The following is a 26686-nucleotide window of genomic DNA, read 5'->3' as shown; positions in this document are numbered from 1 at the left end:
ACAAGGTGTGAAGCACAGTTTGGCTGAAGGCTCTGCAGTTGTCCCCAGACTGGGAGACTCATCTCAGTCTGAGCTCAGGGGGTAGGACATTTTTTCAAGCCTTTCTAGCTGTCTAGGAGTTAAATGTTTAGTCTAAACTAGTTGTGTAGACTTTTTTGTTAGTCAGACAAGAGTAAGTATTTCCAGAGAGCAGTTAATGCCAGTCACCTTTATATATACTTTTAGCATGGAATGAATTGCTTCTTGCTGAAATGGGTGCCTGTTTCTCTCCATTGCACATTGGAGCCTTGATGACTAGTTTAGATTAGATATCCAACTTCTAATGGCTGCCACCCAGGTAGAAGTAACCTGCATTAATCAAGTTCCCTGCTACTGACTATAATGACTTCCCTGTTACTATTCTGTGTATGATTTATGGACGCTATGTTAGAGGAATAGTCTTCTCTTGTTTTTCTTTGCAGTAATTTCAAATGGTTTGTCATTAATAGTACAATTGCTCAGTTTTCTGTTGTTCCTGATCATATGAAATTTTTTTAAAACTGTGTCATTTTTGTTATTGACTGTTATCATTAATAATAAAAAAAAAGCACTAATTCATTTTCATGATGGAACAGATTAAGTTAAAGGCTGGTTGTTGGATGCTTTTCTGGATTCTGACCAGCTCTTTGGAGTCATAAATCAATGTGACTCTTTTCAAGTTAAAGGAAAAAATGTTTCTAATAAAGTTTGGAGCACAGACAGTGAAATAGGGTGGGAGCATGTCATTAGTGAAGAATAAGCCAACTGTCAAATGGCTTTATATGGAGGCAGGCACTAATTTCATGGAAGCTTCAATGTAGTAATTATTTGGAATTCTGGAGATTGTAGCTCCTCAGGGCTTTCCCATGCATGTCAGATCTAAGATTTTTTATCCCTTTTGTTTTTTCTTTTTTTTTTTTTTTTTGAAACAGACCTATATGGCAAGCAGAGCAGGGGAGTAAATTGAATGCTGCTCTTAACCCTAAAAACGGTTTTTCCTAGATGTTCTGAAAAGTTTGGGCGTTTTTTTTGAGAAGTATAGTTGGTTTTTAAAGCAGAAAGTACAGATGCTAATGACATGACATCTCTGTTCTCATTGCCTTTTCCATTTTCATTGTATCCTTTGATCAGGGGCAGACTGGCATCAGCAGCTGCAAGTCAGGTTCATTTCTGCATTTGTTCTGGGGAAAACAAACACAACCATTTTAAGCCTCTATTGAGAAACCTCAGCTCTCTTCTTCAGTGTTTTCTCCTCTGACCAGTCTGTCGTGTTTTAGGGTTCTTGGAGATTGTTTGCCCAGGTGTGAGGGAAGCATTTGCTATCAGTCTCATCCTCCCAGCTTCATCTGCACCCCCTTTTCTTTCATGGCTGGCTTGAATTTCTTAGCCTTTTCACAACATTAATCACTAAGCTTTACAATCTATTTTTTGACATAAAATTCTCTCCAATATGTTAGAGTTTTCAGCATCCTTTAAACATTCTGCACCCTGCTGCCATGCCTCCCATTCAGCCTCTGCCTCTCTGAGTGATGCTGACAGCCCTGCTGGCAGCCTGGGCACGCATCCCTCTCTGCTCTTTGGGAGAGGGATGGTTGTGGTTGTGTTATCTTTGTGCCTGAAGATGTCAAGACTATTTAAATGTCAACAAGATGTTGCCCAGATGAATTCCACTGTAGCTTAAACAAGCATACCTGGGTTTTTGCCCTTGTGCATCCATCTTGCATGCTATGAACACCACTGTTCTCACTGCTTTTGCTGATGGAAAGTCAGAGAAGGAAAAGACTAAGTACAGCTAAAACACCAGCAGTGATGAGAATTGGCCTTGGGTAGGGAGTAAGAACCAGACAGGGAGGAAGGAGGGAAGGAAAGCAGGAGAAAGAGTCAGGATGAGCTGATACAGATTTAGTGGGACTGGCTTGACAAGTCAGGGAGCCAAAGTACAGGGTAAAGATTGGACAAGGAAGAAGAAGAGGGGCAGCCTGGGCCTGGGATTTACAATCAATTTGCTGTTACCTATGTGTCTGTCTCACAGCAGAACCATGGTAATGCTGTGCAGGCATCATTAATACTAAGCACATCTCTGTAATAAAACCAGCTTAGCCTATACTTATTATGTATGTACATCTTTATATGTGGTGTTGTTTCTCAGCAGCACTTATAGCCCATCCTTTCACCAGGCTGCTCAGGCACGTGCTGTATCATACTCTGTTACTGTGCACTCACAGCTTAGCACTCACAGTTGCCCAGAACTAACACTGATATAATACAGGATTGTTCATAGGCCTGGCTATTTTCATGAAGAATGAAATGCCAACCTGAATTTTCACAGGTTTGCAGTGGCATTGTGTGAGAAACTGGGACCTTCAGAATGTTGTGAAGTGGTACCACGTGAGGTACCAAGGCACAGATTCACAGCTTTATAAAGTTCAGTGTCTGGCCTGCTTTGTATGCTGGTGTTGTATTCTTAGAAAGTAAAGGTGACAGAGTTTAAGTTGCATTTGGAGCAGGCAATGCAGCAACTAAATACTTGAGATGAGATTTGCATAGCTATTTAGGTACCTGGTGAGATTTCTGAAGAGCACTCAAGCTGCCAGAGGGATGCTTGATACATTTTTACTGAACATCACCTTGATTTACTTGAATAGAAATGAACCAATGCAATTAGGCAACAGTACCTACATTAGCCAGTAGTCCAGACCCACAGAAGAACTTACATGTTTTTTGTAAAGCTGGCCTTATATCACTTGTCTTGAAGTCTACATTTTTCCTTTCCACATATGCACATAACAAAAAATAAGAATACAGATATTTATAAGCAAGAAAAGAGATTTTTGATCTCTTTTCTTGAATCTATTTCTTGACACACATTAGCTCCTTTCTCTTCTTGCTTGGTCATAGTAACAGGGCTACTCTGATCAGGAAAGATAATGGGATTGTTTTTCACTATGGAAAAGCAGGTTTCCTGAATATCATTTGTTCTGTACTCCCTTTTGTCTTGGAGATTGAAAAATATTGCTACCAGAAGCCCATCATTTGGAACTGTGTTCACTTCCAGAGGCCGTTCTGTAACAGGTTCTTTTTATACTGAATCTTTTGGGCGTAGTTGAGGAAAATAAAATAAAAAAAAAAAAAAAAAGGAAAAAAACCAAACCCTGCTACAAGTATAACTAGCTCAAACAGTTCTGCCTTCTGGCAGGGATATCTTCTTATTTTCTTATATTATGTCCTCTGATTTGATTTAGTTTGATTTAGTACGTGATTTCCAAATTCCTGGAAAGTGCCACTATAGTTTTTAACATGACTGTGTTTTGTGATGCTGGATTCTGGGGATTTGGGGATTTTTTTTTTTTTTTTTTTTGTTATTCTATTTTATTCCACTGTTTGTCTTATTCCTGAACTGCAGCCCTAATTTATTTCAACTTTTCTCTGTGTTGTCACACCAAAGAGAATTAACAGCTATACCAGCGCAGCGTTTAACGTAAGCAGGGCCTGATCCAGCTGCAGACCTGTCGATTATCTGTTACTTTCAAACTTTGAATCAAGACCAGGTGCCTATCCAAAAACTGTATTCTTGTTCAATTGCAAATATTGGAGATGAACCAGGAATTTGGGTGTGAAATCATACTTTTTCTGCCCTAAATGATTGCAACACTTCCTCCTAGGTTGTTAAAATGCAGGACTCTATGAAATATTTTATCAAGTCTTTAGCCTTTAATGATAACAATATGTTTAAGGCATTTTCTGTCTAGTTTTAAATTTTCCAAGTTATGTGTAGTGCTTATATACACATAATATGGTAAAAGGTAACAGACATAAAAACAGTTATCACACATTTTTGCAATTTATGAAGAATGGGAAAAAAAATGAAAAGTATTCATAAATTACTTGTGGAGTTGTCTAGTGAAGTGAGAAGGTTTGTGTATGATTTGAGACTACTCATAACAGTTGGATTTAAATCTGACTATAAATTGCTGCAACATGATTATAAAATACTGAATATGGGGAATATAAAATGTCAGGTAGATTTATTGGTAATAAGAGGAAGGCAGTGCCTGTGGGACAAAATACATTGATGGCTATGCCAAGTAGAAATTGGGAGAGGAAATGGAAATCAATGAGGATAGATCTCTGAAATTACCAATTCATATCAAATAGCAGTTAAACTGTCTAGGAACTAGTATGACAGTAGAAATGTATTCTATTTTATAAGCATGTGGAGCATTCCATCTGTAATTATAGTCACTTTTATGATAAAGAATTAGTAAATTTGTAAAAAGCCTAGAAAAAGGGAGTAAAGTTGTTTAGAAATGTGGCACATAGGCTGGACAGAGCCTGGCTATTTCATGTCTGATGAGGAGCAGGTGAATAAGAAATAGTCACTCTTTCTCACAGTGCCAGAAAGAGGGTCACCAATGAAATTATTGTATAATGTTTAATTAAATTACAAAACTGATTTCCACAGGATGTTGTGGAGACCAAGATATAAATGTGGCCAAAAAGGGATCAGACAAACTCAGGAAAGCTAATTTAATCAGTGATGATTAGACATGATAGTCTGGAGAATCAATGGAGAGAGGACAGCACCTCCAACGTATGACTCATCCCAACCTAGGAGAAATGACTTAGATCAACTTGCTGAGTCTCTACCTGAGATGACTGTGTCTCTTTTGGTCTAAATTGCTAACTTAGTACAGACACCAAAATTTGAGAGCATAAAAGCAAGCTGATTTAAATCCCACCGTAGATGTTATTTTCTTATACTAAAGATGTGGGGCATTTTTGCAATTAAAAAAGCTGTGGGTGCAATTCAGTGGTGAAGAGGGTGTTTGATTATAAAGAAAGGATATTTTCCTATTTGTCATTCAAGATTTATTTTTTTTTCTTTCTTGCAATTAGTTTAATTTGTATGCTTTATAGCAGAAGTATAATAAATATGAAAGAGATTATATCATCCCCGAAGAGGTTATATAATTCTCAGCCTCTGGAATCATTAGAGAGAGCAACAACCATTTTTATATTAAACCTTTTTGCCTCCACATTCTCTAGTGATGAGTGAAGTAATCATGAGGTAATGCCAAGGAAGGCAATGTTTGATATTTCTAGCTTTCCAGATTCTACAGATTTAAATAGTCCACGGTAGCTGCCAGTGCAGTTCCTGCTTGGTATCATGGTTGGGAATAAAAATATTTCACCTGCTGCTGTCACCTGGGAGTAGCAGTTGCTGTGAAAGGCACAGCCATGCAAAGGCTGTCTGGGCTCTTTGTTCTTGCCTGTTACCTCCAACAATTCCCCCTCAATATGGAGAGATCCTCCTTGATCAGCTTTGGCAAAAGCCTCGAGGTTGTCTCTGCAAATGCAGGTCTGCTAGAAAATAAAAATGTCTCTTTATGGTTACTTTTCCTTTTTTTTTATCCAGCATCTTTGTGTTAGGTTCCACAGACCTCAACTATTCCCATGGTCAATTCAGTGACAGACAGCCCTAAATTAGGAAAAAACATCCTGCCCCTTAAGAATTAGAGTTATATTTCATGCTTTCCAGGATTCATAGCCTACAATAATGTCTTCTTCTTGCTTGTTTTTCTAAAATAGTTTCCTCAGTGGGTCCTTATCTACCAAAGGTGGATAGTGAATCAGAACAAAATTATATTTTCCTTGACAATTTCATGGAACTGTAGGCTGCTATTTTAGATTTGCAATTTTGAGACCTTTGGAAAGATTTCTGAGTCAGCTTGTCTGTGCTTAGCAACGTCCATCAATTACTTTATCTAGTGGTTGTTAAACTGAAGGAATTCAGACAACAGTTTTTGTGAATTTCATAATAATTTAAGTGTTTATATAGCTTTCATTTGTTTTCCTCCATATTTTTATCTGCCATTTTTTATCTGCCTCACCATTGCTTTTTTTCTGTTTTCTTGAATTTATTTCTATGGCCTGTCCCAGAACTGTTCCTTTGTAGCAGTTTTCCATATACTTTGCTGAAGGAGTTCTGCATGCACTGATAACAACCCAAATCAAAAATGTTGCTTACCTTTTTATGTCATCACCAAAAATATAACTCCTGAACTCTATGTCCTAGAAAAAACAGCATTTCAGAAAGTGATCTGAAAAGTAGGCATTTAAACTAAAAAAGCCCAAAACACAACAAACCTGTTGTCCTTTGCAGGATGAGGCACAGAAGTTGGATGAAGATGGATGATGTGGTACTACAAATGTGTGGTGTGTTGTATGGGTCTCTTCTGTCTTCTCCTCTTTCTTTGGTATAGATTTTATTGTTCTTGGCCACGGTAAATGCTGCTGGAATTTAGACTGTATCTCTCTGTTTTTACTTTTTGTATACCTTTTCTTATTTCACAAAGAAAAAAAAAAAAAAACAAAAAAAAAACCAAAAAAAAGTATGTTTGCACACACATGGATTCAGCTGAGCAATTTATTGGTTTTATTAGCACAGCAATAGTAGCCAGTTTTTATAAAAATTTATTCCAGTAGAGCTCTCATTGAAAAACAGTTGGAAGAAATTGTTCCAATTACTTTTAATGTATGAAATGATGAAATTGTGCTGTCCTTTAGCACGAAAGGCTTTCTCTCTTTCCCTCCCTGTCTCCCTCTGGCATCTTTTAACAGAAAGACCATATGCTATGCTTTGTATTTGGGATTCATGGAATGTTGTATATTTTACCATGCTGTTTTGCAGAACTGTTGTACTGTATAAATGAAGTCAAAACCAGAGGAAATAGCTAACAGCTTTCAAATGCTTCATGGCTGAGATTTACTGGGTTGTATTTGTAATTAGTCTTTAGTTATGAAGGACATACACGAGGCTCAGGGGCTTGCCATTAAGGTCATTAAATAATAATGAGGTTCCTGTACTGGGGACATAGAGTCTCCTCTGAGACAGCCAGCATTCCTTTTGCTTTGTCCTTTTTGCTCATTTTGCATTTTCTATCAATATTAATGTCAGAGTGCATTCTTTTTTCCCTCTCAATATATAACCTTGCTAGTAGCTCTGTCATCTGTAAAAAATACTTACATTTTTCCAGGAAGAAGCTCATCTATGTTATCTGAGTGATTTCATGTGTGGCTCATCTATATTATCTATGAGTGATTTCAAAGCGTTACTAGCATGTGTTAATTAATGAGGAAACACATTATTGCTTTTTGATGCTGGGTTTGCTATTGTAATAGAGTCAGTCTGCACTAAAGAACTCATGTTCTCAGTCTGTATTGAAGCCATATTAAAATTTGAATCAATTTTTTTGCTTTATGACAGAAATTGGATTGGCAGCTCTGGAAAGGGAATGTCCTAGAGGAGGAAACACAGTTGTCAGTGAATACTTCTAAATTCAATCCTGGTGGGACTAGTTGAGTTTCACACATTCCCAGCTTTACCTTTTTGCTCCAATAGGGATAGTAGTCAAGGTTGAAAAATGAGATCAACAGTGATTTGGACCTCTTGTGCAATATTCTGTGAAATAGCAGAGGGGACTTGGTGGTGCTGGGTTAATGGCTGGATTCGATGTTCCTAAAGATCTTTTCCAGCCTGAACGATTCCATGGTTCTGTGGTTGGATGCGGCAGGCACAAAGAGCAGGTGAGTTGGCAGCTCTGCTTTGGGCACTGCTGACACAGCAGCTGGCTGCACATGCCCTCTTTGCTGGTTGGGTGTGTGCTTGCTGGAGAGGGCAGGAAGGCTCACAGCTTGATGTCTAGCACAGCATTGCACAGCAGCATCAGTGTGTTAAGCAACATCAGAAACACTTTATTTCCCTCCCAGCTTTCAGATGCTGCCTGCATAGCATAAATGGGGATTAAGGCAAGGCAAACATTTTTCATAAACTCCAGAGGGAGAACCATTAGATATAATCTTGGTGAATCAATTTCAGTGAGCAAGGTTTCTCTGCTATAGAAACAGGGCACTGCAGCATTTAGCTGCTGGGTTCAAGCTGGTGGTGGGGGTCGGTCTCTTTGCCCAGGTAACAAGTGACAGGGTGAGAGGAAATGGCCTCAAGTTGCATTAGGAGAAGTTTAGATAGGCTATGAAGAAAAATTTCTTAACTCAAAGGGTGGTCAGACATTGGGAAAGGCTGCCCAGGGAATAGTGGTGTCGCCATTCCTGTAAGTGTTCTAGAGGCACGCGGATGTGTCACTTGGGGTTATGGTTTAGTGGTGAACACAGGGTGCTGGGGTAAAGGTTGGAATTGATCTTAGACACTTCTTCCAAGCTAAAGATTCTATGATTCTAAGTTAGGTGTCTAAGTCTGGAGGGCAAGATCTCATTTGGCTGGTCCATCTGCTTAAGTGGAGGTGTCTAGTGCCACCTAAAAGCACCTAAGGTGTCTGAGATATCCACATGGACACCCTGTGTCTCTGCAGTTGGAGTGGCTTAAGTGGGTACTTGTTAGGACATCTCATCCTTGTTAACAGCCTGTCAGCTTAGAGTGACATTGAAGGAACTAAAATGCTCTTTCAAATGAGCCATCCCACCACTCTAAGTAAAATTTTTACATTTATTCCAAACCACAATATCGAAAATGATGAAAAAACCATGCATTTCATAGCAGTGCAAAGAAAGAATTTTTATTTGAAAGTTCTACCTTAGAGAAAACATTTTCAATTTTTCTTCTGGCTTTCTGTGATAGTCAAGGCTACTTCTGATTGGATTTTAGATACCTTTTTCCTGTCCACCCTGTGTATGTGATTCATTTGTTCACTCATTTGTATGAGTAACATTTTTGATCAACCCTGTGTCCAACTCAAAGGTGTAAAGCCATTGATTTCATTCTGCAAAATTATGATTCATCTTCTCAGTAATATATTTCCTCTGCATTTAATCAGGCTCCGTCTGAAGCAGTCACAAGGGATAGTTCTGGCGATTCATTTGTAATGAATTTGGGGGGAGTGTTGCATCAATGGATCACCAGCCACAATGATACAAACACTTTATTTTGAATTTGAAAGGTTTTTAGTAGAATAAAAAGCTGTAATCTGCTTTCCTGCTAACCACTCCTGTTATCATCAGCTGTAACACAGCCATGTGGTTTTTAGAAGTGTAGTGTTTAGCCCATAGGTCAAAATGATCTGTTGAAATCAGATCATGCACAGCAGTCACGGGTGTGCAAAAGCCAGCTAACACCACGGTCTGGGATGCTCCTTTTCATGCAGAAATTGAATGGAAATGAAGATCTAAAATGTGTCTGTATGTGTTAGCTTATATTTATTTCAGTTATCACAGCACTATTTACAGACCATGTGCTGATATCACTGCTCAGTTTAACCCCACCCTTTGCGAATCACAGTTGTCATCACAGGACACAGGAGAATGAACTAGATGAAAAAGAGACCCTGTCACTACTGTGTGAATTGGGATCAGAGAGAAACAGTCTGAGCACTGATCTTGGCTGCTGTTATTCCCAGCAGACTGGAGGAGGGCCAGTCTCACACAGTGCTCACCATAACCTGCTTCTCCCTGAGAATCCAGAGCAGTGAGACAGGGCCTTACACCACTGGACTTGGCTGTTAAAGAGACTGTTGGATAAAGAGCGAGGTGGACATTAGAGATGAGTTGGAGAAATTAATATAGCATTTAGATGGTCAGAGTGAAATTTGTTGCAAAATAATATTGTATTTAATAATGATTAAAAATATTTTTCTTAGAGGCCAGGACTTTACTTGGTTAATAACTGTATTGAGGAAGAAGCAGGAAATGACAAGGGCATAATGAAACAATCCTGAACAATTTGATCTCTGCAGTTCAGCTATTTAAAACTATTTTGGTTTGTGGGGGCCTGGAAAAGCGGAAGAGAGTTTTTCCACTGCTATGATGGACGTAAATAGCATTGTGGGAAGGATTGCGTTTGGTACACCAGCATGTTGCACTTGTAATGACATTAATCACACCTGAATAAGTGTTGTGATGCATAGGAATAACAATCGACTTTGGCATATGTATGTTTTTCCTAGTGAGATCAGGAACAGCATTTGGTTATCCACTGCCAATGAGCAAGGTGGGATTTTTCTTGCGTCACTTGAAGCATTTAGAAATCCAGTTTCAGATCCAAGAAGGTTTAGAGGGCTGCCTCTACAAGTGGCAGAAAAAAAGAGGCGCTTGCTGATTCATTCCATCTTAAAATACACACGCATGTATTCATCCTGCCTCTTCCAGACGTCTCTCCCTGCACGGGGTGAATCACTGAAATTTCTGTCCCTCTCCATTGACTGCAGAGGGACCAAAGACAACTGACTTTTTAAACAGCAAAGATTTGATTAATCCACCTTTGCAGAAGGCAGGGCAGTTATTGTGATGAGGAATATGGATATAAGTGAAGACTGAAGCATGTACTATTAAGTAAAGACAATGACTTATGAGTCAAAGGTGCAGTCCTAAAAAGGCACCTGATAGAGTCAAACTCCAATTAAAATGAGGCTGGAAGGTGAACAGTAAAAGTTACTTCTTGGTAAGCATATCAGCTTAGGGAATTTGGCTTTGCATATATCAAACAGAAGAGTAAAATGACATTTCAAATTAACAATAAAACAAACTGATAGAAAATAAAACATCCGGTAATTTGAGAAAGCGCACGTTAACTTTTTTAATAGCATTATTTTATTTTTTTAATAGCATTGTGACAGATGAATATTTATTTACAAACAAATGAAAACTAAGAAAAAAAATTTGTGCATATATGCAAATGAAGTCAAGGCAGTGGCTAAAGTCTGAAAAACCTTATCCCCAAGCGTGAACCTTCAATAATCTTTATCTCAAAGAAAAGCAGCATTTTAATTGATGCTAGAATTGACACTAGTCTCTACAAATTGACAAAAAAATCTGTGTTTCAGGCAGAGGAAATGTTGATACATTTTGGCATACCAAAACTTTGTTTACAGTCTACACAAATGTAGACTCGTTCCAGAACACTGGAACATGCTCAGGGAAGCTATAATGTTCAGGCATGCCCTGTCAATCTTCCCCCAAAAAGGAGATGTTTACAGCAACCATCCCAAAAAGGGTTCAGTACTGAATATTGGACAGATCTCTGACATATCTAAAATTGCATAAAACACTCTTGAAATGCAAGGCTCAGAAAGTGACCTTCATGTAATGCTGCTGTGTAATTTTCTCCTGTGGCCACTTTGAAGTAATAATGTCCAGGAGGTTACAGATTTCTCATCTCATGAGGGAAAGACTATTGGAAACTGTATTCTAGAATAAAACCTCAGAGAAAGCAATCAAAAACTCTTATATTTCATATAAGGTACAAAACAAATTTGTCACAGCAAAGGTCTGACGTTGGAGCATTGTGGATAATTAGGTGATTGCAATGCTGTTCATCATATGAATTATTAGAGGAAGGTAAAAGTTCTGCAGGTATTTTAAGATTATTATTTGCAAGGACAGAATTTACTGGACAACAGTCCAGTGAAGAAAATACTCATTCCATTGTTGAAAAATCAGTCTTCCTCCTTAAAACACACCTCCTTGTTGTTACTATCACCACTGTCTACAGACACTGGACCAATAGCAAAATGAAACTATGGCAACAGATTTACTCATGTATGTGTCTGACACTCAGCATTGACAAGCTGATTGTTCTTGTCAGAAATTAATCACCAAAGTCTGTAGAACATATAAATCACTAAATTTTATTGAAATATTGGAAAAAGGGGGACTTGGAAGAAAATAAACCAGAAACAAACAAGTTTTTGAGTTACGATGTATCAAAGCCAAATAACGGAGGTGATGGGGAAGCAAAAATTTTCCTAAAGACAACTGAGCATTCAGAGCCTAAGCTTTCTCCAGAAAGGTGGACACTCCTCCATATGGTCTGAAAGAGCCTGAGAGAAAGAACAAGCCAAAGAAGGATTTTCTCCCTGTCTTTCCAAGGTTAAAACTAACTGGCAGAGCCTGGAAACTCTTCTGAGCACTTGTGTCTCGTTGGACAATGCAAGTAAATTACACTTTGTCCTGTCATCTCTGTCCACTTGTAAAGGAGGAAAGCCAGCTATGGCTTTTTGCAAGCAATTTCCCAATCCAAATGAGAAAAGGGGCAGAAATGAGACCCTGCCATGTCATTCAGACCATGTGTCTGCAGGTTTGTTTCTACCCAATGTTCTGCCTTCAGCATCAGGCTTTGAACAGAGCCCTACTGTGGCTCACAGGGCTGCATCAACTGTGGAGCTGCTTGTGGGTCTGGAATGGCCCTTGATTCTCATGTTGAAAATGTAGAGAACACCCTTTTGCTTTATTCCAGAATTAACAGAAAACAAATACAGACTTTTAATGAAATAAGTTCAGTGTTAGCTTTCTAGTCACCTAGAGAAAAAAGCCCTACATATCAGTCATTGTTATGTTAGAGCATCCCCCTGTACAGGTTTTACCCTTTCAAATGCTTTATTGCTTGAATCTAATTGAACATCCATCTCATTTCAAATAAAATTTAAAAATATATCTCTCTTCTTTTGCTTAGACCTCTTTTCTGCATTTATTATTCAATTTGGTTGGATAATTGCATTCCTTAATGCCATTACGCTCTATTTTCCCCCATTTCTTTTACAGAGAGAGCTTACAGGCCTGAATCTGATATTTGGTAAAGCCAGTAAAGTAATCTGAAATCATTGGATTTATTCCAGTTTTGCTGTTGTGCCACATAAATTGGAACCTAGCCTGTTTTTCATCCATAGTTTGAGGTTTATGTTATCAGCAGTAAATCATGACTGCTTCTAATTTCCGTGTGGTGTTACACAAACACAGAATCACAGAGTGGGTCAGGTTGGAAGGGACTGCAGTGGATCATCTGGTCCTGCTCAAGCTGGGTCATCCCAAAACTCATGGCACAGGATTGTGTCCAGATCTCCACTGAGGGAAACTCCACAACCTCTGGGCAATCTGTTGCAGTGCTTGACCACCTGCACAATAAAGAAGTTATTCCTCATACACACATACATGTCAGTTCTTATATTTGGGTCATGGCAGGTTAAAAACTTAAAATAGAGCCCTAAGTTTTGTATGAAGGAGGGAACTGTTGGTTCAGGGTCATTTCTGGGTAAAGGGAAAAACATGGTCTTGAGGTCACTACGGCCAATATAACAATATGAAAATATATATATCTACCTATACCTGATAATCAGTTTTCTCCCACTACAACTATTAAAAGGATGTCTGGAGTTCTTGAATCTTAAAATTGTGGAGGTTGGCAGGGACTTCTGAAGACTGTGTAGTGCTCAGCAACACTTAGCAGGCTCAGCTAGAGCGGGGCCACTGTGCTTGGCATCGCCCAGCCCCGTTTGGCGTCACTGCCCAGGTACCTCTGCCAGTGTCTGGCATGCTGCTCCTTTCCTGCCTTTTCTGTCTGCCCAGCCCCGTTTGGCGTCACTGTGTTGGGCACCTTCTGCCCAGGTACCTCTGCCAGTGTCTGGCATGCTGCTCCTTTCCTGCCTTTTCTGTCCTCACAGCAAACATCTGGAGCTGGATTGCTTTCATCTTCCACTCCTACAGGTTGTTGCAGCTCTTCTTTCTCGTGGGCGAAGTGCAGGTGTGGAGCTGCTCTGTGTTTGGATCCAGGGGTTCTGAGAAAAGAGTAGGAAGATGGGACTGAGCTGAGTGAGGCAGTTCTTTTTCTGTGGGAGTTTGGAGAAGTGCAGATGCCGTGACATCATGAAGTAAAGGCCACGTCCAGGAGAGACAGTGAAAGGAGAAAGTCCCTTCTAAGCTGACTGACCACTTTTTCAGAAGGTTTAATCATAGTGTAGGACTTATGTCAGAATCTTCAGAGTTGGTATCATGCCACAGTGCCAGAACCTCCTTTAAAATACCTTCATCTTTTGTATGTATTGGGAGAAAAAAGGGCTTTCTTATGAGTGGTTCAACTATGCAAGGTATAGGAAAGGGCTCAGCATCATCCCTGTTACATGCAAGCTGACTTAGAAATTGTGTCAACAACTGATGTGAAGAGGTGCTTCATTAATTGCTTAGGGAAAATATAATTGTATAACAATTTGGGATGGAAGGGAACTTAAAGATCATCTAGTTCCAGCCCCTGTGCCATGTGCAGCAATTTGGGATGGAAGGAACTTAAAGATCATCTAGCTCCAGCCCCCATGCCATGTGCAAGGAACCTTCCTTAGAACAGGTTGCCAGTCCAACGTGGCTTTGAACACTTTCAGGGATGGGACATCCACAACTTCTCTGAACAAGTTGCTGTTCAGAGAAGTTGTGGATGTCTCATCCCTGAAAATGGGACACCACTTTCTGTAAAATATGTCTTCCTTATATCCAGGGTAAATCTACCTTCTTTCAACTGAAAACCAATGTCCTTTGTCATGTCATTACAGCTCCTAGTAAAGAATCTCTCTCCATGGGGATGGCAAAATTTCTCTTATTTTCCAAACATATAGTTCCTTGAATACTTATTCCCATGGGGCTTTGGGTATGAGGCAGTTGTTTGTTTTGTGTGTGAAAGACAGATTTTAGCTCCAGTTTTCTTCTTCTGTGAAATAACAAATGCATTTGAAGGAATGAGACATCTGTGTGTCTTGATAACCTTTTCTATCTATCCTTCATGCTGGCATTAGTAGAGAAAAAGCAGTATCTGACACAACCTGAACAGAAAGGAACAATGCTGGGAGTTGTTAGGAATTATCAGCACAAGGCTGGAAATTTGATAAACAGTCTGCTTAAAAATCATGTGAAAATTATTCTGCTATTGTAGATTATAGACATAGGTTTCTGCTTTCCCCAGCATTGATTGTTTGGGGGTTTGTTACCCCTATGTGTATATTGGAGTCTATACACTGATGTGCTGTTTATAGATTTGCATTGGGTGAAAGACTGCAAAGACACCCACCACTCTAGCTTGCTCAGTGCCTGGATCTCACATGTCATGCCCAGGAGTCAGCACGTTCCTGTGGGAGCTCGTGGGCTGGGAGTGGGCAGAGGGGTGGGGATGAACCACAGTTTTCCTTCCAGCCTAATGAGTGCCTGCCAGCACAGCTGAGCTGGCAAAGTGAGTGTTGTCATTTGCCTCTGGCATAGTCCACACGACTCATTCCCACTTCCCAAAGCCAGGGAAGAGCAAGAAAAACATGCACCATACAAGGGAATTCATTTAATGCACAGACCTCACGAGGCTGCAGAGGAATTGGTTGACTACCAGCTACCTAACTCCTGCAAATTACTGGGAAAGTGAGTGTGTGAGCATGGGCATGTGTCAAAGCAGGCAGAGTACAGGGGAATAAGTTGGGGTAGCCTCAGTCACTTTGGTGCTTTTGCCCAGGGTTATGAGGTGAATCTTTCTGCACTCCCCACTCTCAGTGGGGAGAGGAAGATGGCTTGAGTCACCAGTACCTCTTCTCCAAAGGTTGCCTTGGAAGAGCACTTTTTCTCTTGGCTACCCATGTGGGAATTTAGTGAAATTAGGCAGTGGATATCAAAAATAGGTGGTGTGACTGACCATTTATGTGTGAAACACATTCCCTGTGTTTCACAGAATAACGGAATCACCAAGATTGGAGGGTGCTCAAAGATGCTCAAGTCTAAGCCCCTGCTCAAGCCTAGTCAACTATAGATGAGTGCTCAGAGTTGTGTCCAGTTTGGTTTTAAATATCTTCAAGGATGGAGACTCCACAACCTTTCTGGGTAATCTGTTTCAGTGTTGGATCACCTGCTCAGTAAAGAAATGTTCTCTTACATCAAGAGAGAATTTGCTGAATTTGAATTTGTGCCCATTGCCTCTTGTCTCACTGGACACCTTTGAGACGAGGCTGGCTCTGCTGTCTTTGTTCCCCTCATTGGGTATCTAGACCCACACTGATAAAACCCCCTGAGCCGTCTCTCCTGCAGGCTGAACAGCCCCAGCCCTCTCAGACTTCCTATAACCAGTGCTCATCGCCTTTGTGGCCCTTTGCTGGACTCCAGTAAGTCCATGTCTGCCCAGTATAGGAACCCAGCACTGGACACAGCAGCCTGGGGAATGGTGAGAGCTGTCTCACCAGTGCTGGGCAGAGGGGAGGAATCACCTCCCTCACACTGCTGGCAACACTTTTCCTAAAGCAATTCGGAAAGAGAGTGGGTTTATGTAACTATGTCTGAGGAAAGCAAGCAAAACAGCACAGGAGCTGGGTTACAGGGACATTGTTGAACATTGTTGGTGCTGTCTTCTCAGTGGAATTTGGGTCCTTTTTCAGCACAAATCGGAGATCTTTGGCAGCACTCAGTTACTCTTCCTTAGGAACAGAGAGAGTTCAAGTTGTTTGCTCTTGGTCCCTTTGAACACTGAGCACATGCCAAGGAGGCCGAAGGGGAATGAGAGCGGGGGAAAGAAGACTGGGAATGGAGCTGTGTAAGCAGCAGTTGGGGGGGTCTTTTGAGACCATTAAAAAGCAAACAAGATTCTGTAAGTCATGCTTTGCTATTCAAATTAATTTTTTTATTTCTTAGGTGTGTAGTTTAAATTTTGTTTTGTGAAACTGTGCTCACACTGAGAGTTTACTGCTGGCAAGCCAAGTGGGAGAGGCAGACTTGATAAACCTGTGCCTGACCTGCTGTGAAATATTCTAGGGAAAAAGCCTTGCCATTGGCCAGGAGGTCTGGATGGTGATTGAGTGGAGAGCTTTTGAAACAACACAAGCACGTGTGGGACATGATAGCATTGCAGGAAATACATCAGGCAAACAACACCAGGCCTCAAAGCTGCAGGAGCTCTCTGGTGTGGGTCTCCTGAGGTGCAGCAAGGCAAAGAGCAGGCAGATCCATCCCCATGCTGCCCCACCTGCTGCTGGCACAGCCTGCACTGCCTCAGGTCGGGGACTGGCTGTTTAATAAAATTCCATCTTTAAAATCTGACTTTTCTATGGGCCTGTAACAACAGCAATTAAGGTGTTACTTAATGAAATACTGGAGTAGCCTACCAAGTGTTTCTGAAAAGCAATTTTCTCTGGATGGCTGACTGCCTTTTCAAGTGTTTCAGAAAAGTGATATGTTTTTAAACTTGACCTTCATTGCTCTTGCTACTTGTAGCACAACAGTAGAGTTTTAGTGTTATTCTTGATCTCTAATTTGGATTGTGTTGTCCTTACTAGTGTTAATAAGCATTCTCCTGCCAGAGCAATCTCAGTGGGTACAGACTTGATGTGGTACCTATAATGTGGCACCCACGTACCTGGTTCCTTGGTTATCAGGAATCTCTCCCCCACATGAAGCCTTTTTTTTTTTTTTTCTTTTGTGATTTTTTGCCAGAAAACACAACCAAGTATGATAGCAGTGCTTGGATTGTCATATTGCATGGTTGGAAACATGGCACTTAGAAACAAATTTATAGTTGAAAACTATAAAATTTACTCAACAAAAAAATGCTTGCAGAGTGATCTTTCCTTCTCTTGAAATCTTAGTGACTGTGCAGCTGTTCTCTCCTGTCTTTTCCTAAGGCATATTTGTAGATTTTCACAAGGAAAAAGCTTGTTTGGGAAACTGTGATTGTAAGTTAATTAAAAATAGTTTTAATTTTAGAAAATTTAATGTGTTGGCAGTAGCATACTCATTGCTAATGGCTGATTGTACTTTTTCAATAATAATAAGAGATTCAATGAAGCTCTAGAAGATGTTAGGATATGATTAACTAGATAATCTATGTATTTGAGTTTTATTCCCAAATAAGATGGATCTCCCAGAGCCAGAAGTCTGAGTTTATATTTGATAATTATATGAGACTCTTGAGCTTTCTTGCAGATTGTAATTCAATTTCTCTAAGAAAAGCTCTTTAAGACATGAAGAAAGAATGAGTGCTTCTAATTCCAGGAAAGCATTGTGACCAGCTTGGTCAGTTTGCTTACTTTGTCCCAAATAGAGCCCAGCAGATTATTCACAGTGCTGTGCTGGAGCAGCAAATAAAGTACAGAACCCAAAAATCACCAATTATACCTTTTTCAAATACTGGTTTGGTTCTGTGGAAAAAAAGTTTCTGAGAGTGTTTATTAAAATGTCAGCTGTGGTTTCCTTTACTATGAGATGTTCTGTGGTGAGGTACATCAGAAATGGCTGAAAGGTGTTTGGCACTTACTGGACAACCTGTGACAGACAGGCAGCTGCCCAAAATTAGGGACCTGGATCACAGAGCCACAAAGCTGGTGGCTTGTTTCTCTGACTCTGAGGATAGGTTATGTGTGGATACGTGTGTCTGTATTCGTGTATTCTTACACACGTGCAGGCCCACTCCATGCTCTGTAGGTGTTGTACAGGGGGTTATGTTCTCATCACTGAAAACAGCATAGGAAACTTTGGCAGATGTGGCTCAGATTCACCACATCTGTTCTGTTCCAGCTCTCAGTGGTGCCAGGTCCAAGGGCTGTAAAGCTAACATGAAGATAAAAAAGCTGCTATAACAGAAAAGTGGTCAGTCAAGAGCACCTGATTTTTTCCCATTGAGGATGCTTTTTTCATCCATGAGTATTGTTGAGTTAAATACTTATGGGGATATGAATCCAGGTGAAGAGACTGGTTAATTTAAGAGAGAAAAAAAATGCTTTTTGAATCTACCTAATATAGTTGCTATAACTGCTGAGTATGTTTAGGGGTTTTCTGGAACCTAAGCAAAGCACCTTATGACTTCAAAAGGTAACAGAGTGTAAACAAAAAAGAGGAAGTAAACATGCCCCATAAAGAATAAAACAAATTTTAAAAAGTCACTGTTTCTTGTGAAACCTATCTGAGTGGGAGCTAGAGAAATAACTGCATTAGTATGCTTTAGTCTCCATGGGAATTAAATTCAGAATGTGCCAAACTGGGTCATGGTCATACATGAGGAGGTGGGAACTTCAGAGATAAGGCTGGGGCAGTTGCTCTAAATACCATAAATTGCAAACCCATCATTTAGTCAAAATAGCTGATTTCTGGACATCTGCATGTACAGTTTCACCTGTGGCAGTTAACTGGAAGATTGAACTCTCACATATTTGTGCTAAGTTTACCAAAATGTGTGAAGAAGAGCTTGGCAGAGCCTCAAAGTAAGTTTAGAGCATGGAGTGAGTTTAGACCAGGGAGGACCATGGCCAGAAGGGAGAGGGACCATGAGGTCTTTCAGGAACAGACCTGGTGCTGCTGGCACTGTGGCACCAGGGGATATGTTCACCACACACAGAGGAATTATTAACTTTGCACCTGCTCAAGGAATGTTCCCATAAAGAAAATTATATAAATATATTGATTTGTTGGAACAGAACAATGTATGTCCTTCTGAGGAGAAAGAAACTTCTGCTTTGAAATAGGGGAAGATGCCAAAAGCAATAGATTAAAATTGGGAATGGGTGGTGATATGGACTAGAAATCCATGCATTCAATGTGGTGCAGTCATTAGACACAGATGCTAAACTGGAGATAAAAATGGAAATGCAAATCTGGGCTCTGGAAAGAAATTATTCATTGCTTTGCAGTTCTCTACAGGACAAGTTAAGTGCTGTCTGTCATCTGATTAAAAAGTAACTGAAAGATATATGTCATGATAAAAACTGTAGTGAAATGGGAAAATGTTAAAGATGAGGTTTTCTCTAAAGTTCTCTCAAAGGACACCTTTGGTCAAATGTCAAAGCACCTGAAAGTATCTCAAAGGGCCAACATGAGTAGTACTGAAATGACTGTATTTATCTATACACACATGCAAATTTTGTATTTCTGTTTAATATTTTAAATATATACAAAATGTATATAACATGCAGTGAATATTTTCAGAGTTAATGACAATGAAATGTAAACAGTGATGAAATATAAACCATCTAATGTTTATCAATTATGTATTAAATATATAAATAGACATCTGTTTGTACATATGTGTATTATGCATGTATATGTACAAATGCATAAGAATTAAATTTGTTTTTTCCAGTTTGGTGTCATCATTTTTTGAGACCAAGTTTGTGGACCCTTGCATTGCTTCCTCCCAGTGGAATACCTAATGCTGTATGTTACAAGTCTGTCTGTCCACAGCCTTGGACATGTGAGGAGTAGCTGCTAACGTGGCTGTCATATCAGAAGATATTTTCAAGACAAAAATAAAGAGGAATTCTGTGGACATCCCTGAATCTGTGAATTTTTTTTTTGTTACTTTCAAAGAAAAAAAAAGTAATCTTTTTCAATCTTACTGTAAAGAAAAGCTGTAAATTGCCTAATTTTAAGGCAAATGGGTGTAGTCTGTCTCCAGGCCTTTAATTCCCACATGAAGGAAGAATGTTGCCTTTTTCACTATTTTCAGCCTCCAATAATTAAGCACAACTTAGGTTCATGTTCACTAGCAAATCTGTGAGTTGCGTTTGACTGAAAGCAGCAGTGAATACAAAACAATTGTTCAAGTTATGTGGCTATTTCCAGTTTAAAATGTTCACATTTGGCTAATTGTATTCATTTATTTCTTCCTAAGGCAAAATGGGGAAACAAAATAGTAAGCTGGCCCCTGAGGTGATGGAGGATCTGGTGAAGAGCACGGAGTTCAATGAACACGAGCTAAAACAGTGGTACAAAGGGTTTCTAAAGGACTGTCCAAGTGGTAGACTGAACCTTGAGGAGTTTCAGCAGCTCTACGTAAAAGTAAGTTATTTACTGAGTTGTTAACTTAAAAGTAAGTTATTTGACTGTAGAAAAAGTTATGAAGCAATGTAAAGCAAATGGTCCAGAGCTGTTGGTCATTTAGACTGAGGAATAACTTTGCTTGGAGAAGCAATGGTGAAGGTGAGGCAATGAGTGGGAAGTGTTACCCTCTTCACACCCAGTGATTTGTGTAACTATAGTGACAAGAGCCAAAAGTTTAGGAAAAAAGCTGTGATTTATTCACAAGAATTATAATACATTCTCTGTGCTCTGAAATTCATGACGTGAATTTCAAATTTTAAAGGTGATGTCATTCACCTTTAAAGGATGGCCATGGTCCTGTTCAATATATACCATGTGATTTCTGGACATATTTATATAAAAGTGGTGAAGTTTCATGACAGTATGACCTGCAGATAAATTATGCACTGTGCACAAAGGATTTCTCCCATAAATTTTAGGTATTGCCTTTATTTTTTCCCTGCTGTAACTTTTTTTCCTCGTTTTATTGGGAAGGAAAAGCAGGATGATCTGTTTATTTTCTTCTTATTTTTCATTACTTTGTCATGTTCAATGCAGTCTTTCCCTTACATTTATTATGTATTTATTCTGTAACGAGAAGAACATGGGGGAAGCATAAAAAGTGTATTCATGTTACAAAGATAATTATATCTTAATTCAGAATTGAGTGTCAACCTAAAGGTCAGACACTTCAAAGTAATGTTAATTAGGACAAATATTGAATGGCAGTGATGAACCATAGGATCAGAACAGCTCATAAATACAATGTGAGGCTGAATAAAAATAAAGCAACCTTTTAAATGTAAGTAGTTACTACTGAGCACACTGGCAATTTTTGCAGACAAGTGGGACTCTTGTTTTCCTCAAATGCACACTGCAGTTCTTTCCTAAATTTCTTCAGCATTGAACCAGATCACTCTGCAAAGTATTACCTAGACCCTTTTCCTTTCTAATCAATGGTTCTAGCATAAACTTCTAATTCAGCTTACACAAATAAGCTTCTGTCTTCATATTTTAATATTCATGGCTGAAGAAGATGTTGCCTCACAATCCTATTCTTAAGAAACAAATGAGTTTGTAATTAATTATATTTACAGATGAAAGAATCTGTACAGCCTCAGGTGTTGTACTTGTTATTAACTGATAATTTATAAGCTCCATTTCAAACAGTATTCACTGCACATCCAACAAGAGCAGACATCCAGTAGTTTCTCATACTTGTTGCTGGGCAAAGTAAATAGTCCTTAAAAAATTCTTAATAAAGTTGGTCAGCTCTTCAGAAATAATTTTTTTTCTTTTTGGAAAATCGCAGTAAAGGTGTTTTCTGGAGATTTGTTTTGTTTTGTTTTTCTTTTTGTTGTTGTTGTTGTTTGTTTGTTTGTTCAGGGGCTTTTTTTTTTGCTTTGTTATTGTTGTGGGTTTGGGTTTTTGTTGTTGTTGTTGTTTTGGTGGGATGGTTGTTTGGGGTTTTTTTATGATTTTGTATGCTGTGAGGAAAAACATCTGGAAATAACTCAGAATTCCCAGGACTTCCTTCCTTCAGACAGGTGTTTGAAGCATTCATAGATATTTTGCAAGATACTTTACTTGTGAAGATGCATCAGGGAGTAAATTCAATCTCATGTTTGCAGAGATGGTAGTGCAAAAAAAATAACATGAAGAGCACAAGCAGTATTTTACTCCTGAAATTTGAAGACAGCTTTGTAATCTTGCTAAGCTGCAATATCCAGCTTTTAGTTTTATGACCTCATGTATCTTTAGACATGGACATGAAATGTGATTCTCTGCCTTGCTTTGGTAGTTGTGGGGTTTGATTTTTGCTATGTAATGGCACTGCCATATATTTATTCCAGTTTATTGTCATCCTATATTTAATGTCTATTCAGGGCAAAATACTAATCTTGCAAGGAGAAATATGATTAGCTGTAGTAAATCCAGAGCTTTACTTCTCTCTGTGTCACAGAAATACTTGTAAAATAATGTCTCTGAGGAGCTCATAGTCTGAGTGTTGGCCATGGTGGCAATTTCTTCTGTGAAGGACATTCTGTCTACCCCAGCCTCTGGCTGCAGATAAACCCCCAGATGTGACATTTGATCTTTCCAGGAGGAACCACCAGCAGGAGACCCGAATCATTATCATTACATTTATAGCATCTCACTTCACTTAAAATATATTCAGGGCGAAAATACATGAAGCATGTATTGATTTGTAATTCTTCTGCATAAACTTCTAGTTGGGAGGGATGACATTTATCTGTTTGTCTGAACTGGATTTTATTGAGGAGGGTTTCCACAGATCAATATATTTTGAAAAGAAATACAAGACTTTCCTCCATTTCCAATTCACGTTAACTTAAGGTGACATTGTTTCTGTGTTTGTGAGAGCTGTGGGGTGCATTTTCATGTGTGTTGATAGAAAGGTGTTGGCCATCTAACTTAGGTGCAAAGGAAACTCCTTTATTTTTTACTAATACAGAATAGAAAATATCCTCAGCTTAAACAGACAAAACATTTTATATTAGCAATACTTTGAAGTGAATTTCCTGGTAATTTGCACTTGTCTTCCATCAGAATTACAGAGTAGGATGCACAATCTTAGGGCATAGAAACTGGTTTTGGTTTTTTTATGAAACATAACTAGGTGTGTCCTGGGATCACACCTAATGTGTTACTGTATCTAATTGCTGCTAATAAGCTTAAGTTGGTCTGAAAGGGAACGTCCAGAACAGGTGTGGTGTGGATGTCAAATCCCAACATGAACCCTTCCAACTCTACATATTTGCATCAATTGTACTGTACTGTTTACTGATGTAGATGAAGACTGTATTGACTAAAGGGGGAATTACTCTAGTTTGGTTTGGGAACATTTGCTATTGAAGTTTCCATTATGAATACAAATCATCCAGTGCTTAAAATAAATAGCAGTTTCACCAATGGACTCTACAGAAAAATTATTTGCAGCACTTTTAATGCAAGTGTCTATAAGAATATTTAGCCAAGAATACCTCTTTTAAACAAGCAGCTAATAGGCAGAAATATACTTCATATTGTTGCATATTTAACATTTTCTGCAGTATAGTAGGTTCATTGAAAATACTTGTCCATTTTTGGGTAGATAGATTCTGCTTGGGATAAAAAATCTGTGGCAAACTGTTAGGGCTCAGGTTTCCCTCCATGATGCTGCATGAAGTGAATGCTTCTGCAGTTTTTGTAATAGTTTATTGAAGAGTTGGTTATATACTGCAAGCCTAGAGCCACAGAGTCCTAAATACTGAAACACTGAGTTAGCTGTCCTGACAGTCTGCACAGAGCATGGGAGGGGGAGAAATCTGTGGATAGCATTCTGAGGAAGCTAAAACTCAAGCCAATGTTTTGTAAAGAGACATGCAAAACCACAAGGCATTGCTCAGGACAGGAGCTGGTGCTAAATTCTAAGTGTCTCCAGGGTATGGGAGTTACATCTTCCTGCTGCAGAGAACTATCTAGAACAGTAGAAAAGGCAAAATCAACTGACTGGCGTCCTTTTGCTTTCTCTCTTAAGTGACAAAAATAATGTAATTGCCTTACCTTTATCACAGTGGTTTATGTACTCCTTAAGATGTAGAAAACAAAATCAATTAGAGGAAGAGCACTGCCAGCAGGTCGAGGGAGGTCATCCTGCCCCTCTGCTCAACCCTGGTGAGATGCATCTGGAGAGCTGCATCCATTTCTGGGCTTCTCAGGGCAAGAGAGAGATGGAGCTCCTCAAGCAGGTCCAGCAGAGGGTGACAAAGATGATGAAGGGACTGGAGCATTCTGCCATGAAAAAATGGCTGAGGGAGCTGGGCCTGTTCAAGAAGAAATAACTGAGAGGGGATCTCATCAATGTTTATCAGTATCTGAGGGGAAGGTGTCAAGAGAATGAAGAGGCTCTGCTCCGTGGTACCCAGCAGTAGGTCAAGAGGCAGAAAGTGATGCACAGGAAGTTTCTCGCAAATATGAGGAAGAAATTCCTTGCTGTGCAGTGACCACACACTGGAACAGGTTGTCCAGAGAGGCTGGGGAGTCTCCCTCACTAGAGATATTCCAGAACCCTCTGGGTGCAGTTCTGTGCCATGTGCTCTGGGATAACCCTGCTTGAGCAGAGAGGTTGGACCAGGTGATTTGCTGTGATGTCTTCCAACTTTATCCATTCTGTGAATTATCGTGTCTCTGTTTGAATCTGCACTGCTTGCCCTCTCATTTATCTACCTGTGATGAGATGTGACCTTCTGGGCTGCTGGCAATATCCCAATTAACCTCTTTTTCTGTAGGAAATAGCATCAGACAAGCTGAAACCTAAAATTACCTTCTTCAAAGAGAAAACCCTAACTGTTAAGCTTAATCCTTACTAGCTGTCTTAATTTTCCTTTTTCTCTCCTAAAAAGTCCTTAATTCTTTTATCTTGCATAAAACTTCATTATCATTGCAGGCAGAGAGCTAAGGAATTAATACACAAAACTGTCATTAAAATAAAAGATACCAATAAAAAACTCTTGAGTGTTCCTATCGTTCTTCAGGGTTTCTTGCAGTCTAAAGGGCCAAATACATTTTCTTTCAGATCTTTTGAATTCACTGGGTTTAGATGAATATGCCCTAGAGTGTGTAAGTGTGCATAATCACTGCTAATATTCACAGGAATTATGCATGTTTATTAAGTGGAAAATAGGCTTCTATATTGTGATACTCCTTGGAAATGGGTCACTGAACACGAGAAGCATATCTCTGCTCTAATAGAAACAAGCACCAATGGTCCTTTAGCTGGAAGAGTAGAGTAAGGAATGATCATAATATAATGTTAACATTAATAAAGTAACTTACTTTGTGAATTTATTGCCCCTATATTATTTAGATATGTTTTGGAGTTTTATAGATAACTTTTAAATGAAAGGGGAAAAAAAAAAATAATGCTATTTCATTAATTGGAATCAAATGGTTTGTCATATTTTTGGCTTCTATCTCACATTTCCGGCCTTGAAGGGAATTGATTTTTAGTCCTTCATTTTAATACGTGTAGAACAAAAGAATCTCAAAAATCTATTGTAATTTAAGTGTGCATATTTGCAGCCTCTTTCAAGACAGACTAGCATCTTTCTAAAGATGGCACAGAGCTCCTCAAAATATCAGGTTAGAGCTGGATTTCAGGCTTTCAGTGGCTGTAAAAAAGTAGGATTCCAGAATGGCACAGCTGTGTTTACAGATGTCCCAAACATAGATGCAATTGTACTGGCAGAAATTGATGTTTCCTGGGATCATCTCTTAACTGGTAGAGCTGTGCTGGTTTTATGAGAGTGCTTTGGCCACGTACGCTCTCCCTATAACAGGAATACTTTTAAGGTATATTATACCAATATTAAGTATATTACGCTAAGTATCATTGATATATTTAGCATATTATATCAATCCTATGTTGCTGTAGAACTGCAGCATGTCTTGAAATAATGTAGATTAAAAAATATTGATTTATCTACCCAACTCACAAATGATTTTAGCCTTGTTGCTACCTTCCAGAAGATCACATTTGGTGTGCCAGCAGTATTCCTGGACAGTATGACAGGATATTGGCTTGCATGAATTACCTAAATCTAACTGCAACACAGAAAACATCATATGTATTTATTTATAAAGATTACTCAAAAAACCTCTTTAGACGTATTAATATTACTGCTGTTTTATTGAATTTTTCAAACTGATATGGAATAAAAAACTAATGCTGTTATTTTAGAAATTTTTGATGCAAACAAATAGAGCAACAAATAGCACTGGTTTGGGGACATCACAATATGGCTCTAGAAGGAGGAGTGCATATCTAGATGGGCAGATAAAGTCTGAAAAGGAATGACAGTAACATTATTTGCCTCAGTACAAGCTTTGCATGTGGGGGGTTATAAAACAGGTGATGAGGTAGAGATTCTTAATGCATTCCTTAAGCACTTAATACAAACCTGCACATTTGAGACAATTACTGTAAATCATTAGAAAAAAATTCTCTTTTTCACTAGAGGTTCTATGAAAAGTGTGGTTGCTGTGAAAAGAAAATTAATATAGCAGAATCTAAATGGGATCG

General features: G+C 39.1%; 1 protein-coding gene across 1 annotated transcript in view; it reads left to right on the top strand.

The window, feature by feature from the left end:
* VSNL1 (visinin like 1) overlaps positions 1-26686 on the top strand; it is an 85541-nt gene that overhangs the window by 18899 nt on the left and 39956 nt on the right. The window contains exon 2 of the mRNA XM_041489174.1: positions 20414-20580. Within this exon, the coding sequence (XP_041345108.1) occupies positions 20419-20580 (162 nt within the window). The 5' untranslated portion in view covers positions 20414-20418. The remainder of the gene's footprint in view (positions 1-20413; positions 20581-26686) is intronic.

The sequence above is a fragment of the Pyrgilauda ruficollis genome, unplaced genomic scaffold (assembly GCF_017590135.1).
Source record: "Pyrgilauda ruficollis isolate IOZ18807 unplaced genomic scaffold, ASM1759013v1 scaffold90, whole genome shotgun sequence".
NCBI classification, from domain to species: Eukaryota; Metazoa; Chordata; class Aves; order Passeriformes; family Passeridae; genus Pyrgilauda; species Pyrgilauda ruficollis.
Note: the sequence above shows the minus strand (reverse complement) of the source record. Positions and strands in the feature narration are given on the sequence as shown.